Genomic DNA, 13,488 nt, shown 5'->3' with positions numbered 1-13,488 from the left:
TTCAGGCAGGGTTGTCCTTTGTCCTTGAAGCATCATTGTCCTTGGAGCACCACACTAACCTCCAATGGAGACTCCCAGGCAGAAGTGTCCCCAAGATCATTTTGTACATGTTCTGTATCCCCTCAATGATCTACCACTCTTCCAGTCTATCTGTTCATCAACCCCCCATTCAGCCAACCACTTGGGTCACAAAGATAAATCAAGACATGATACCTGCCCTCAAGTTATTACCGTAGAAAGCCCACCAATACGTAAATACCTAAAATGCAATAACTGCCATAAGAAAGGTATGAATAAAGAGCTAAGGAAAGACACATGCAGAAGCAACTAATTCTTCCTGGGAGAGTCATGGAAAGCAAAAGAGGTACGATAATATAAGTGGGAGTCTACAGCATATGCTGGAGTTTGCAAAGTAGACAGGAAACGGCAACACAACCCAAGCCATGGGAAGAGCATGAAGTGTGCAGGTACACAGATATCTGGATGGACAGTTCTACTTGTCAAGGCAGAAAAGATGGGGCTAGGTTAGGAAAGGCCTTGCTGGCAGTGAGGACTGTGGAGGTTCCTTAATAAGCAATGGGAGTTTTCTAGAAGGGTACGTTCCCAGGTCAGATTTGTGTTAGGAACAGAATTCCAATGGAACTGTGGAGGCCTTTATGGGTTTAGGAGACTTAACTGACAATTTAGGAAACTTCTAGGGAGGAGTTGTTGTATTATATAGCACACATTCCATCCTCCTGTTATGGCTGCCTGGTCTCTCTCCCCCTCCTACCTGGGCTCCTCCATCCTGGAAAGGTCTAATTTTTAAAAATTGAGATATAATTGACATATAACATTATATTAGTTTCAGGTATACAACATAATGATATTTGCATATACTGCAAAATGATCACCACAAAAAGTCTAGTTAACATCCACTGCCGGACTTGAGGACACGGGGAGGGGGAAGGGTAAGCTGGAACGAAGTGAGAGAGTGGCATGGACATATATACACTACCACATGTAAAATAGCTAGCTAGTGGGAAGCAGCCTCATAGCACAGGGAGATCAGCTCGGTGCTCTGTGACCACCTAGAGGGGTGGGATAGGGAGTGTGGGAGGGAGACACAAGAGGGAAGAGATATGGGGATATATGTACATGTATAGCTGATTCACTTTGTTATGAAGCAGAAACTAACACACCACTGTAAAGCAATTATACTCCAATAAAGATGTTAAAAAAAAAATCCACTGCCATACATAGTTACAAATTTTTTTCCTTGTGATGAGGACTTTTAAAATCTATTCTCTTAGCTTCCAAATATACAGTATAGTAATATTAACTATAGTCACCATGCTGTACATTATATCCTCCTGACCAATTTTGTAAGTGGAAATTTGCATCTTTTGATCCCCTTCACCCAGTTCACACTCCCCCCATCCCTTGCCTTAGAGAACCAATATGTTCTCTAAATCTATGAGCTTAGTTTTTTGGGGGGTTTTAGTTTGTTTAAGATTCCATATATATGTGAGATCATATGGTATGTGTCTTTCTCTGTCTTTTTTCACTCAGCATAATGTCCTCAAGGTCCATCCATGTTGTCACAAATAGCAAGATTTTATACTTTATGGCCAAATAATATTCCATTGTGTGTATATATATAGCACATTTTCTTTATCCATTCATCCATTGATGGATACTTAGGTTGTTCCCATATCTTGGCTATTGTAAATAATGCTGCAATGAACACAGGAGTACAGATATCTTTTTGAGTTAGTATTTTCATCTTCTTCAGATAAACACCCAGAAGTGGAAATGCTGGATCATATGGTAGTTCTATTTTTAAGTTTTTGAGAAACCTCCATACTGTTTTCCATAGTGGTTGCACCAATTTACCTTTCCACCTACAGTGCACAATGGTTCCCTTTTCTCCACATCCTCGCTAACACCTGTTATTTCTTGTCTTTTTGATGATAGCCATTCTGACAGGTGGGAGGTGATACCTCATTGTGATTTTGATTTGCATTTCTCTGAAAATTAATGGTCTTGAGAATCTCTTCCTGTACCTCTTGGCCATCTGTATGTCTTCTTTGGAAAAAAGTCTATTCAGAACCTCTGCATATTTTTATTTGGATTATTTGGGTTTTTTGCTGTTGAGTTGTATGAGTTCTTTACATATTTTGGATACTAACACTTTACCAGACATATGACTTGGAAATACTTTCTCCCATTCAGTAGGTTGCCTTTTCATTTTGTTGGAAAGATCCAAATTCTCAACCCTCTATTATGTGAAGTTGCTTCTCCATTTCTCAAAAGTCTTGCCCCCAGCCAACACTAAAGCCTGTAAGTGCTCATTTCTAGGCTACATAATTATCAAAGCATTTTTCTAAATAATTGCAGTTATTTTTGTTAAGAGAAATTCTGCTACCAGTTGTTAAAGGTAATACAAATTTCTTTATCTCATCACACACATCTACCATATCAACAGCATTCTAAATATTTTACGCATAGTGGTTTTCATGAAGCATAATTATGCTTGAGAAATACAAGGCAGAATTCCCAAGGTTATTTCAGCAATTCAACAAGGTGAAAATAACTACATGACACTGTGTTGAACTTGTTTTAAAAAAAGGTTTATTTGTTACAAAAATGTTAAATACTAAAACTAAAAACATATAAATTCAGGTCAGGCTATATTAAAATACACACATACCCTTCTTTGCAAAATTATTAAAGATTGAATTAAACAGATGCCTTAAATTAAATAAAATACTCTTGAGGACGTTTTGTCTAATTAGCTATATCAGTGTACTGTAGTTTTTAAAACTACAGTTGAAAAGTTCAGCTGTCTTGGCAGTCAAATTTATCCAATTCTTCAGTTTCCTGCTTCTGCCCAATATGAAGCCACCATGCTGGCTTAGAAAGGGTGAATTTCAGCTATGTTACTGAACCTTCTATATTATAAGCCTACTCTCTACAATATGAACACAGAGTAGTCAGAAGTATACAAGGGTTATATAAGGTAAAAACCTGGCCCAGAAAGAAAAAGCCTCAGTTCTACCATACAGTATCTTCTCTAATTAAAATGATTGGTAAATATATTGAAGCAGAGATCAGCACAAAGCATACATTCATCTAGAAATAATCTTTCAATGAGAAAAACTCAAAAAGAGCACTCATTTCTCCAAGATAGTCTGTAAGGTTTTTTCTAAAAAAAAATTCTTGTTATTTTAAATTGAGTTAATTCAAAGGTATTGAAGAGTCTAGTCTAATTTGATTACTGTTCTGACTAGCCCAGGAGAGCTGTGACATCAGGGTGTTTGAGTCACTCACAGGTGGCAAAGAACTTTCATAATAAAAACGACATGCGCAGCACCAACAGAGCACCAGCTCCCAAACCCAACTTCCACTTTTGTCCAACAACCTAGAAACCATCTATGGTCTACTGAAATGTTAAATAGTATTTTCAAGAAAATATTTTGCTTTAGAACTTATATTTTTTAATTTCCTAGATTAAAAGGTAAGACTGACTTAGAATTTTAAGTGCTGTAATTAATGCAGGGGTAAGAAAATGCTTATGAAAAGCAAAAGGCTATCACTGCATTTTAAAAGGCCTTAAATGTGAATGAATTTCTAAAAATCTACTACAGTATCTATTCTTTCCAATGCTAATCTTTGTCAAGTGGAATTTGTCAATAGTTGATTAGCTCAAGTGAGTTAAATACAAAAAATAAAAAATGCATTCCAGTAATATTTATCAACACAATCCAATTAAAATCAGGTTTCTTGTAAGATATTTGTAGGGGATTTTTACTGTTTTACTCTGACAGTGTTGGTATACATCCAAGGACTAACTGTATAGTATTGTGTCTATACTATGGTACAAAACTGTTTAATCAAACCTTTGAACAGTCGGAAAAACTATGTGTATTCTAAAGTCACTGGAAATTAAAAGAAAAATATATTCCAATACCGAATTACAGATGAAAATGATGCTAACAACAAACAGTAATCTGGTTTTCCATCTCTCAGCTTGTGAGCTTCTGATGTAATTGTTTCTGTTGACATGTGATACAAGAGAAACTATAATTTTGTCCTCTATCTTAGTACCATTTTCTCTACATGTAACAAGTCTTGATTTATATCCTTTCTCTGAACTTATTAGATAATCTTGAAGGACAAGATTCATGCTATTTCTCATCAAATACCCTTTCAGTCCTCAGAAAGAATTCACACAATTCAAGCCACTGATACCCTAATCTTAGTAAATACACTGAAAGAAGAAAAACTCTTGAGCCTTTGATTGCAGATTCTCTAGAAAGCGTCTTTTCCTATGAGCATTTTTATAAGTGCATATTAAAGTCACACTGATCAGTCACTTTTACCAACATCCTGGTCTTAGAGAATGATCAAGAAAGTATTCATCTGTGTAGTGCCAGAATTGTGAGTGTTACAAAGTGAAACCAACATGATGCATTTCTCACTTGCCAGCAGAGGTGGCAGAGGAGGGAGGTCATGGGTGGTACAGACTTTCCCATGGGGGAAACCCCATGTGATCTCTTCCCTCAGCAAGCTTCCTTCTCTTTCCTTGATGTCAGTGCCTCTTTTCTGCTTTCAGAGATAATAACGTTTGAGCAAGAAAACATACCCTGCTAGGAGATATGCATAATCTGGGGGGCCCAGTACAGAGTGAAAATGCAGGGCCCTTCTTCAAACATTATTACAAATGTTAAGATGGCGATCACAGGGCACTGCACCAAGCATGGGGCCCTTCTAAGCAGGGGGCCTTGTGTAAGCACACAGGTTACATGGCCACAAAGCCAGTCCTCCATAGATTTCTTGCCTAATCAGAATCCCAGGGGAGAGACAAGGTGGCTCAGCTGGATTGTTCAGATAAAAACCAGATTTTTTTTCCCATTATGGTTCAAACACTGTCATTGATTTGGAATGAAATGGCATTTCACTTTCAAAATCCTAGGCAAATTTCTATTCCTAAGATCTCAGCCTGATCAGTCTTCTCCTAGATTTCTCACTATAGAAACAGTCATACTGGGTCTTTAAAAGGCCCTTATTTTAATAGAGCAATTAATCAGACATGATGAAATTTCTGTATTAATCCTACATGATTTTTTAAAAATTTAAACATTTCTTAAATGGAAGGGGTATTAATATCACTAAACCAATAGGGCATCTTAAAGGGAAAAATAGCTGTACACAGCCTTATATACTCGGGTGAAGTCTTAATTTTAGCCTATGGTATATTTTGTTCCCTTTTAAGATCATAATAGTAGTTTTTTTCAATAAGAACTAATAAGCACATTAAGCTGTATGGTGATTTTTTTTTTTAACTCCCATACTGGTTGCAGTCACAAGAATTTTCCTAGAACCCAGAAGTACCCCATTCTTCATAATAACAAGAAAAAGTGTGTGTATATAAAAACTACAGGGTTACATTACTAAGCAACGACATTTCCGGGAGTGAATATACTTCCTGTATTCCGCAAGCTGCTTCAAGTACATATTTGATGGCCATCTGTGCTTTTCAACAAAACTGCGTTCTTCCACTAAAAGTTTCAGAAAAAGAATATTAATTGAATATATTTTATTTGGGATCACGTTTCGATATTAACTATTGGTTTCCTATGTAATAGGTGAGATCCAAGCTCTGCTGTATACTTCCTCCCCTCCCCTCAATCAGTCATCAGTATTTATGTTATTCTGTGATTCACAATTATATACTGTTATAGTTTTCTTCCTTTAATTAGTTTTCTTTGTAGCTAACTCAACCTTCCAAACTCTCTGAAGTCCTCTCAATTTTGTTTTCCATGGGGCCACAGTTATCAGAGGATCTAGCCATTCTTATGGGGGTGGTGGTGGTGTTGCCCTGGAGACCCCTCTCTTCAGAGTCCTGTACCCTCTTGCCTTCTATGCCTGCTTCATGCTTTTGCATTGGATCCCTCCACTCCTGGACTCCAGATTCTTCACTCTGTTTTCCCTAGTTTTGGTGAAGCACAACTTTTATTAGCTTCCTGAAGCGGAGTATGCATAAGAAGTATTTTTGAGACCTTGCTTGTGATGAAACGTCTTTAATCTGTCCTTACACCCAATAGATCATTTGGTTTGGTATGGAATTCTAGGTTGAAAATTTTCCCTCAGTATGTTGAAGACAGTACTCCACTGCTTTCTAGCTTCCAAGGCTGTTAAGAACTCTACTACCATTCAGATTCATGGTCGCTGATAAGTGATCTGTGGGGTTTTTTATTCTATAAACGTTTAGATTTTTCTATTTATAGTCGGTGTTCCTGCACGTCCCAGTGATAGACCTTGTTATTCATTAAGCTGAGCACTTAGCAGAGCCTTTTAATCTGTTGACTCAGTTCCTCAGTACTGGGATAACTTCTTGCGTTATTTCTTTCATAATTTCCTCCTCAGCATTGTTTTTCTTTTTTCTTCCTGTATTAACTTCTATTACTGAGATACTTCACCTCCTGCATTGAGCCTCCAACTTTTTAAAAAAACCTTTCTCTGTCTCTTCATCCTTTTTGTCCTACTTTCTAGATTTCCTTACCTTTATCTTTCTACTCTTTTATTTATTTAGTTGTTTGTTTTTTTTTGATATGGTTTCATTTTTGCTATCCTAATTTTCAAGAGCAACTTCTTGTTCTTCTATTGTTTTTTTAAAATTATGGTAAAATACTCATAATATAAAATTTACCATCTTAACTATTTTTTTTTGTTTTTCCATCTTAACTATTTTTAAGTGTATAGTTCAGTAGTGTTAAGTACATTCACATTGTTGTCAACCAATCTCCAGCACTCTTTTCATCCTGCAAAACTAAAACTCTATACCCATCAAACAACTCCGTTTCCCCTTCCCCCAAGTCCCAGCAACCACCATTCTATATACTCTGTCTCCATGAATATTGTTTCTTTTTTATAACATTATATCCCTGTTTTATGGATGTATATCTCTTATTCTTTGAGGATATTAATTATAGGGTTTTTTTTAAGGTTTTCTTCTACTCTTTGTTCTTGTACGTTCCTTCTCTTCTGTTTTTATTCATTTTGTTTTGTTTTTGGTATTCATCTTTCACATTGGACACTGCCTCAAATATCTGTTGACCCTCCGTTGGCCTCTTTATATTTAAGGGTGAGATGCTAGAAAGCTGTTTGGAAATCTTTTGGGCATGGGCAGGACTTGCTGACTGGTGGAATACACTGTAGCACAACTGAACAGATATCCATTGGGTTAACTGAGAGAATTCTCAAATGACTGCACCTACAGTTTTTTATGTGAGGTCAGGGAAGGATGCTTCAATTTCATGCCCAGAGTATAAGTGTCAAAGTGGTAGTCAAGGTGGGAGTCAAATACCCGGCTGCCAGAATTCCAGAACCTGGATATGGGAAGAAGGCTGGAGGGTTACTATATAATGTGACACTTTCACATGATCTCTATGTTTTCAGTCCAGCTCCTTGCCCCAATCTCAGCTATACTCTGAGTTCGTGATTCTATAACTTTTTTGGTTTAACTTATCCAGGAATAAACCTCCAAACTCCTGTGATGATGAGGGAGAAGCACTTGCCTGCCTAGGTGGGATGGAGTGTAGCAAAAGCATTCAACTAATCATACGGCTTTCAGCCCCAAGCCTCATCCTGCTTTCTGAAATACCAGGTACCTCAAATTTCTAAGGCTTTACAGTATTCTGCTGGGTGAATCAGTTTGTTTCTCATCAGTATTCCCTTCTGTGGGCACTTAGGTTTGCTTCTGCTAAGTCAGCTTCCACTTCTCCATCTACTGTTTGACCCCATCTATTATAATTTGTATTAACAAGGTCTTGATCCAGGCTGCAGGGCCTGGATAAGAAGAAACAACCTAGCTGCCCAGGGAAATCAGTTGTAGGTTTCATTAGGGAGCAAAGGTGACATAAGGCTGCTCCCTCAGTTAAGATTAAAAAAACAAAAGCAAAACAACAGAGAAAACTTGTCAGAGATGAGCTCTGGTAGCCAGCAAAAACCAAAACGAGACAAAAAACTCCATAATATATAATATATAACATAATATTGAGATAAATTAAACTGTGAGAATAACGAATCCATAAATGCCAAGGGTAACATATTCCTGTTCATTGCTGTTTGTTTTCGTATAAGAGTCCAGTATATAAAATATGTCTAGTATTTAATGAACTATTTCACTGAGTTCTGATGTATCGGTGCCAGCATTAACCTGAGATCTTTTCCAGTCTCACTTTTAAATCTCTAAACACCTCTAAAGAAGAAAAATTCCCAGTTAAGGGAAAACATTTCATAGAATTCCAATAATAATTTGATGATTTTTGAATTTAAAAATGAGCAATTCTTTAAGGAAGCTGTAAAGAGACTGTGACAAGAACCCTTTTCAATGTCAAGTGACCATGTGAGGTAGGCCAAGAGTCAGGCAACAGGGAGGAGAGGAGACTATGGCACCATGGAGAGGACACGCGCCTTTAAATGAGTAGCCACTGCTCAGTTCCAGGTTGTTGCCATGTGGGAAGATGGGCCCAGAGAAGCCAGATCTTCCAACTTTGTCAAAAGAAGCCAGAAATTTGGATTTTCAGATGTGACATGTTACAATTTTTAATATTGACACTAAAAAAATTATAATACCATGTGGTCCAAATAAAATCCCTTAGCAAGTTACATTCAACCCATAGACTGCCAGTTTATGACTGCTGATACAGACTATCAAATTCTCCCTTATCCACAGGGGCTTTCTTTTTCTCTGCCCAAAAGGACACATCACAGCAGGTCCTGGACATGAACAAGCACCGCTAAATCAGAGCACTCAGGATACTGTTTTAATTCCCATGAAAGGAACATAAGATAATCACTGACACAGCCTCATTTTCTTACCCTGCCTTCTCAACTCACACCCTGGAGTCCTGTTTCTCTCTGTGCCAGGCGGTCATAACATACTTTATCGGCAATTGTATAAGTATCAGAATAAAATAAAGATTAATAACTCAAAGGATTTAGAGAGCATCCTTCCCCCAAGGTTGTAATAGGACTCTATGTGTATCACATATCTACACAAAATAGTAAGTAGAAAATCATCTGACTCGTCTTTTACAAATGAAGGTGACCTCAGGTGGCATAATAAAGGTGGTCCTAAAATCAAAATGTTCATTTATTTCATTTTTAATTGCCTCCTTAAAGAATCACTGTGTAAGAATGACCCTACTAACTACCAGCAAGGGGAAGTATGCCTTATGTTTATGAATGAACTTTGTTTCTTGCACAAAGTAAATGGTTAGTAAATATCTATTGTCCTGCTATGATATATTATGTTACTCTTCTGCACTAATAGTTAAATTCTATGTAAACAGCCTCCCAATAGGCATACAATGTTTGCTGACTGGCTGAATACATCTGCCAAAAACTGACTGTCTGTTTCTTGGTTTCCTTAAATATGCAATGAACAGCTGAATGAAACCAGAGATGCTCACCTCTTCTAGCAGCAGATTCTCTTTTACAAGCAAAATTTTACATAGAATTCTAAGATCTCAGCAGATCAAAGTGGAACCCCTCTGGATGAAGGTGGGAGGGAGGAGTCCAAGAACAGCAAGCGCTAGCCTCTCCTCCCCCTCCCTCTTCTGCGCCACCCACCCCGCTCTCTGCCCCCACCTCACAAGAACTGTGGGCATCATCGCCAAGGAGGTTTCTCCACTTAGAGTTTGAAACTACTTGACTAGGAGATCTTTAATTTCCTTCTCCCTTTATCTTGATTATTCCTTGGGTCTATTCTAAGCAATAACATAAGCAAACCATTGTATCTAAACTGTCTACTTTGATGACTCTATTTTCATTTTATTTCATCTTATGCAGCACTCAGAAGCTCACCCTTTGATTGGTTTTAATCTTTATAATTTACCTTTAAAAATCACATTAAGCATACTCTCTGCTCAGTGAATTTTGCACCACTCTTTGATCAATAAAAAATTGTTATTGTTGAATGATATAATGGACTCCTGTAGAGACAGGAGATACCAATACAGCAGAACTATATACTAGGGATAATCTTTTCTTTTTAAGAAGAAAATTTAAAAAGCTGTACTATTTAAATTTTGCTTCTGACTTAGGTGGTTAAAACCAAATCTCATTTATCACAACCAAATGTCATGTGAGGCCCCCTTCTCTCTCTACTTCAGAAAAAAATGCACTTAAAAATGGATGGGAGCTATGAAACAATCATTAGAAAACTTCCTGTGTGACACAGGTCAAGCTTCTTATGAAACACCGGTTACTATAAGTGTCCTCCATTACCACACTGCATACTTAAAAGGAATGTCTTACACTGACTTTTTATTTTTAAAAACTACTATTCCTACAAATTATGTCTCAAATCTAAGAACAAAGAACGTAAAGGTTTTTCGTTCCAAAAACATTAATTAGCAATCTACCTGAAAGATCCTGAAATTCAGGCTTCTGACTGAAGATGAGGTAGTTAGTGGCAATGAAATGAAGCAGCCAGGTTGAGAGGCAATCAGAGTGGTGAAACTGCAAGAAAAATGGAAAGTGAAACAATATTGTACATAATGACCATCAACATGAATGATTAGATCTAGAGAATGGTCCAGGAGAACTCATGGAGGGCCCAATTCCACGTTTAAAGTGTCTGTATATGATTCAGCCTTCAGTCTACTCTGACAGCAGAAAGGAAAAGGGAGCATTATTAACAAATAATAATAAAATCACATCAATGAAGAAACCAAATCAAATGAAGAACAAGCTACGGCTGCCATAGTGGCTGAATGTCTTTAAGCAGATTCATGGTTGCATCTGTGGGTAACAAAGACTACTAGAGGTTCTTGAGGACTTTCATTTAAGCTTTTCATCTAAGGTCATGGCCTTCACTAACTGCACTTATATCTGTGTAGCAGAGAGAAGATTATGGTTAGCAAAGGTATACATCTGGCCATATCTCAACAAATTCACCTGCAGAGAAAACCAAAGAATATTTTGAGGAGGAAATGTCATCAATCTAAGGGTATGGGTTTCCACATGTAATTATTTCTATGAGAAGGTTATGTCTGAATAATTGCTTTTAACTGGGATGTACTGTCACACTGAGCAGGATTTCCAGCACATTTATCATCCTGAATTCCAATAGCTAATGGAAGGGAAACTCAGAAACTTGGCCATGACATCATTACCTTGGTGCCAACCCAGTGACACTCACTAATCCATCTAACCACGCAATTCAGATTACAGTAGCATGCTGGCAGGCCACTTAGGAACATGAGTATAGTTCTTTTATTATTACTGTGGTAAAATATACATAACATAAAACTTACCATTTTAACCATCTTTACCTGTACAGTTAAACAATAACTCCCCTTTCCTCCTACTCCCAGGCTCTGGTAACCACTATTCTATTTTCTATGAATTTGGCTATTCCAGGTACCTCATATAAGTTATACAAGTTATACAAAATTATACAATGTTTGTCCTTTTTCTGACTGGTTTATTTTACTTAGCATAAGGTTCATTCATGCTGCAGTGTGCATTAAAATTCCATTCCTTTTTAAGGCTGAGTAATATTCCATGGTATGCATATATCACATTTTGTTTATTCATTCATCTGTTGATGGACATTTAGGTTGTTTCCACCTTTAGGCTAAATACAGCTCTTTTAAGGACACTCAAAAATAGTATATAAGCAATAAGTAATGCTAAATTGAAGACAGATTTGTAATCTCAAATCTTAAGAATGAAACTCAAGTACCACTCTTTTTAAAAGTTATAATGTGTGAATATTTTACATGTAAATTCTCAGGTCCCTCTGATTTTAATTATACAAACTCAATTTTTGAATTGTAAGAGACTTCATGGTTCATCTAACACCACATCACATATTAACAATCTTTCTTCACTTTACGTTTTAGCAGATGAATGTGAGTGATCCCAAGGGAACAGAGCAAGAATGTGGAGCTATTTTAACAGAAGCCACCAGCACTACTGGATGGTTAACCCAGAGGAGAAAACCTACCAACAGACGTTCAGAATGCTGCCTAAGGGCTGTGACTTCGAAAGAGAGGGAGACCACAGAAATGAACAGCTGGCTATAAAAACATGGTTCAAATGCAGAATTTTATTTTTGAATAAGATTTAAGATTTCATAATTGTGGGCTCTTGGCAAGAGATGGAATGCATCCCACTGGAAAAACTACATTTTTGGAAGAATATGTGCTGACTTGAGAAGACAGTTTAAACTGAAATAAACAACAGAATTTTAAAAAGAAATTTAAAAAAATACCATAAACCAAATGCTACAGCATTTAACAACCCTGTGAAGAATAATAATGGCGGGAAAAGTACCCCAAAACTCACAAGGAAAAGGTCAGAAACAAAACTGGTGGCCTGAAGAAGCCAAATATTAAATGCACAGATTATAAGCAAGAATTTGAGTTTAAAACTTTAATATGAGAGTAAACAGGACTTCATAGGAATCACCAAAGTTTGCCAAGATAAGGTTTAAAGGGGAGGAGGAATAAGGAAATCTCTACCTCAATCCAAAGGAACTGATCCGATTAAGGGAAAAAAGCCTCTGTTGCGTGTTAAGATTTCAACGTGATGGAAACATGTGAACCTGAAGGTAGAATCATGGTAAAGAGCTGAGAGAGGTTAACGGAGAGTTCCAGCTCATCTGTATCAAAACTGCTTATTTGTATCAAAAGTATGAATGACGCTTTCCTGATACACAATACAAAACTGGCAGAGATGATAGAGGGATTGGAAATTTCAATTATTCAGAGAGCTACTGGAAATCTAATTCTGCCAAAAGACAATTTCACCTCCTAGAAGTCAGAGAAGCAATGAGGGAAAGGTTAACTAAAGTTTGACCAACAGATGAACTGGCTGGCGAAGTTGAACCTCAACCTAAGAACTTCAAACAGGAAGAAAATTATCCTGTTTCTGTGATTCATAGTTGGCAAATTAGGGACCACCAGGAATAGACTAAAGGAAAACCGGTAAAGGTAGGCTTAATCTTAGCAAACAGAAAAGTCTTCAGAAACAAATAGTAAAATTCAAGAAAAGTTGGTATCTTAGACTTTTAAAATTCAAAGGGAAAAAGAAGGATAATCACATAGTCAGAAACCACGCATTCAGGGAATACAGGTCAGGAAGAATTTCTGACAATACAATCATAAATGATGCTAATGAGGAATTGTGTGTGCGTGTGTGTGTTTGGGGGGGGCATTTAAAGAAATCAGTGCAACCAAGTAGGAAGTTCTCTTATGCGTGAACGATGTAAAAGGATACTACAAGATAAGGAAAGAAAAGCTTGTGCCCATTTTTTAAAAGTATGACAGACTTGTTAGAATGTACGAAAATGATACATCAAAAATGCAGGAGGGACTTCCCTGGTGGCGCCGTGGTTAAGAATCCGCCTGCCAATGCAGGGGACATGGGTTCAATCCCTGGTCCAGGAAGATCCCACATGCCATGGAGCAACTAAGCCCGTGCACCACA

The 13,488-nt window shown here is 37.2% G+C and overlaps 1 protein-coding gene across 1 annotated transcript in view; it reads right to left on the bottom strand.

Moving 5' to 3' along the window:
- Nucleotides 1-2,668: 2,668 nt before the first annotated feature.
- Nucleotides 2,669-13,488, bottom strand: part of RHOBTB3 (Rho related BTB domain containing 3) — a 56,226-nt gene continuing 45,406 nt past the window's right edge. Inside the window, exons 11-12 of the mRNA XM_061189460.1 lie at nucleotides 10,416-10,512; nucleotides 2,669-5,543 (exon numbers count right to left, since the gene is read on the bottom strand). Coding sequence (XP_061045443.1) covers nucleotides 5,428-5,543; nucleotides 10,416-10,512 — 213 coding nt within the window. The 3' untranslated portion in view covers nucleotides 2,669-5,427. The remainder of the gene's footprint in view (nucleotides 5,544-10,415; nucleotides 10,513-13,488) is intronic.

This window comes from Eubalaena glacialis, chromosome 4, assembly GCF_028564815.1.
Source record: "Eubalaena glacialis isolate mEubGla1 chromosome 4, mEubGla1.1.hap2.+ XY, whole genome shotgun sequence".
NCBI lineage: Eukaryota > Metazoa > Chordata > Mammalia > Artiodactyla > Balaenidae > Eubalaena > Eubalaena glacialis.
The sequence above is the reverse complement of the archived record's forward strand: the minus strand, read 5'-3'. Positions and strand labels throughout refer to the sequence as shown.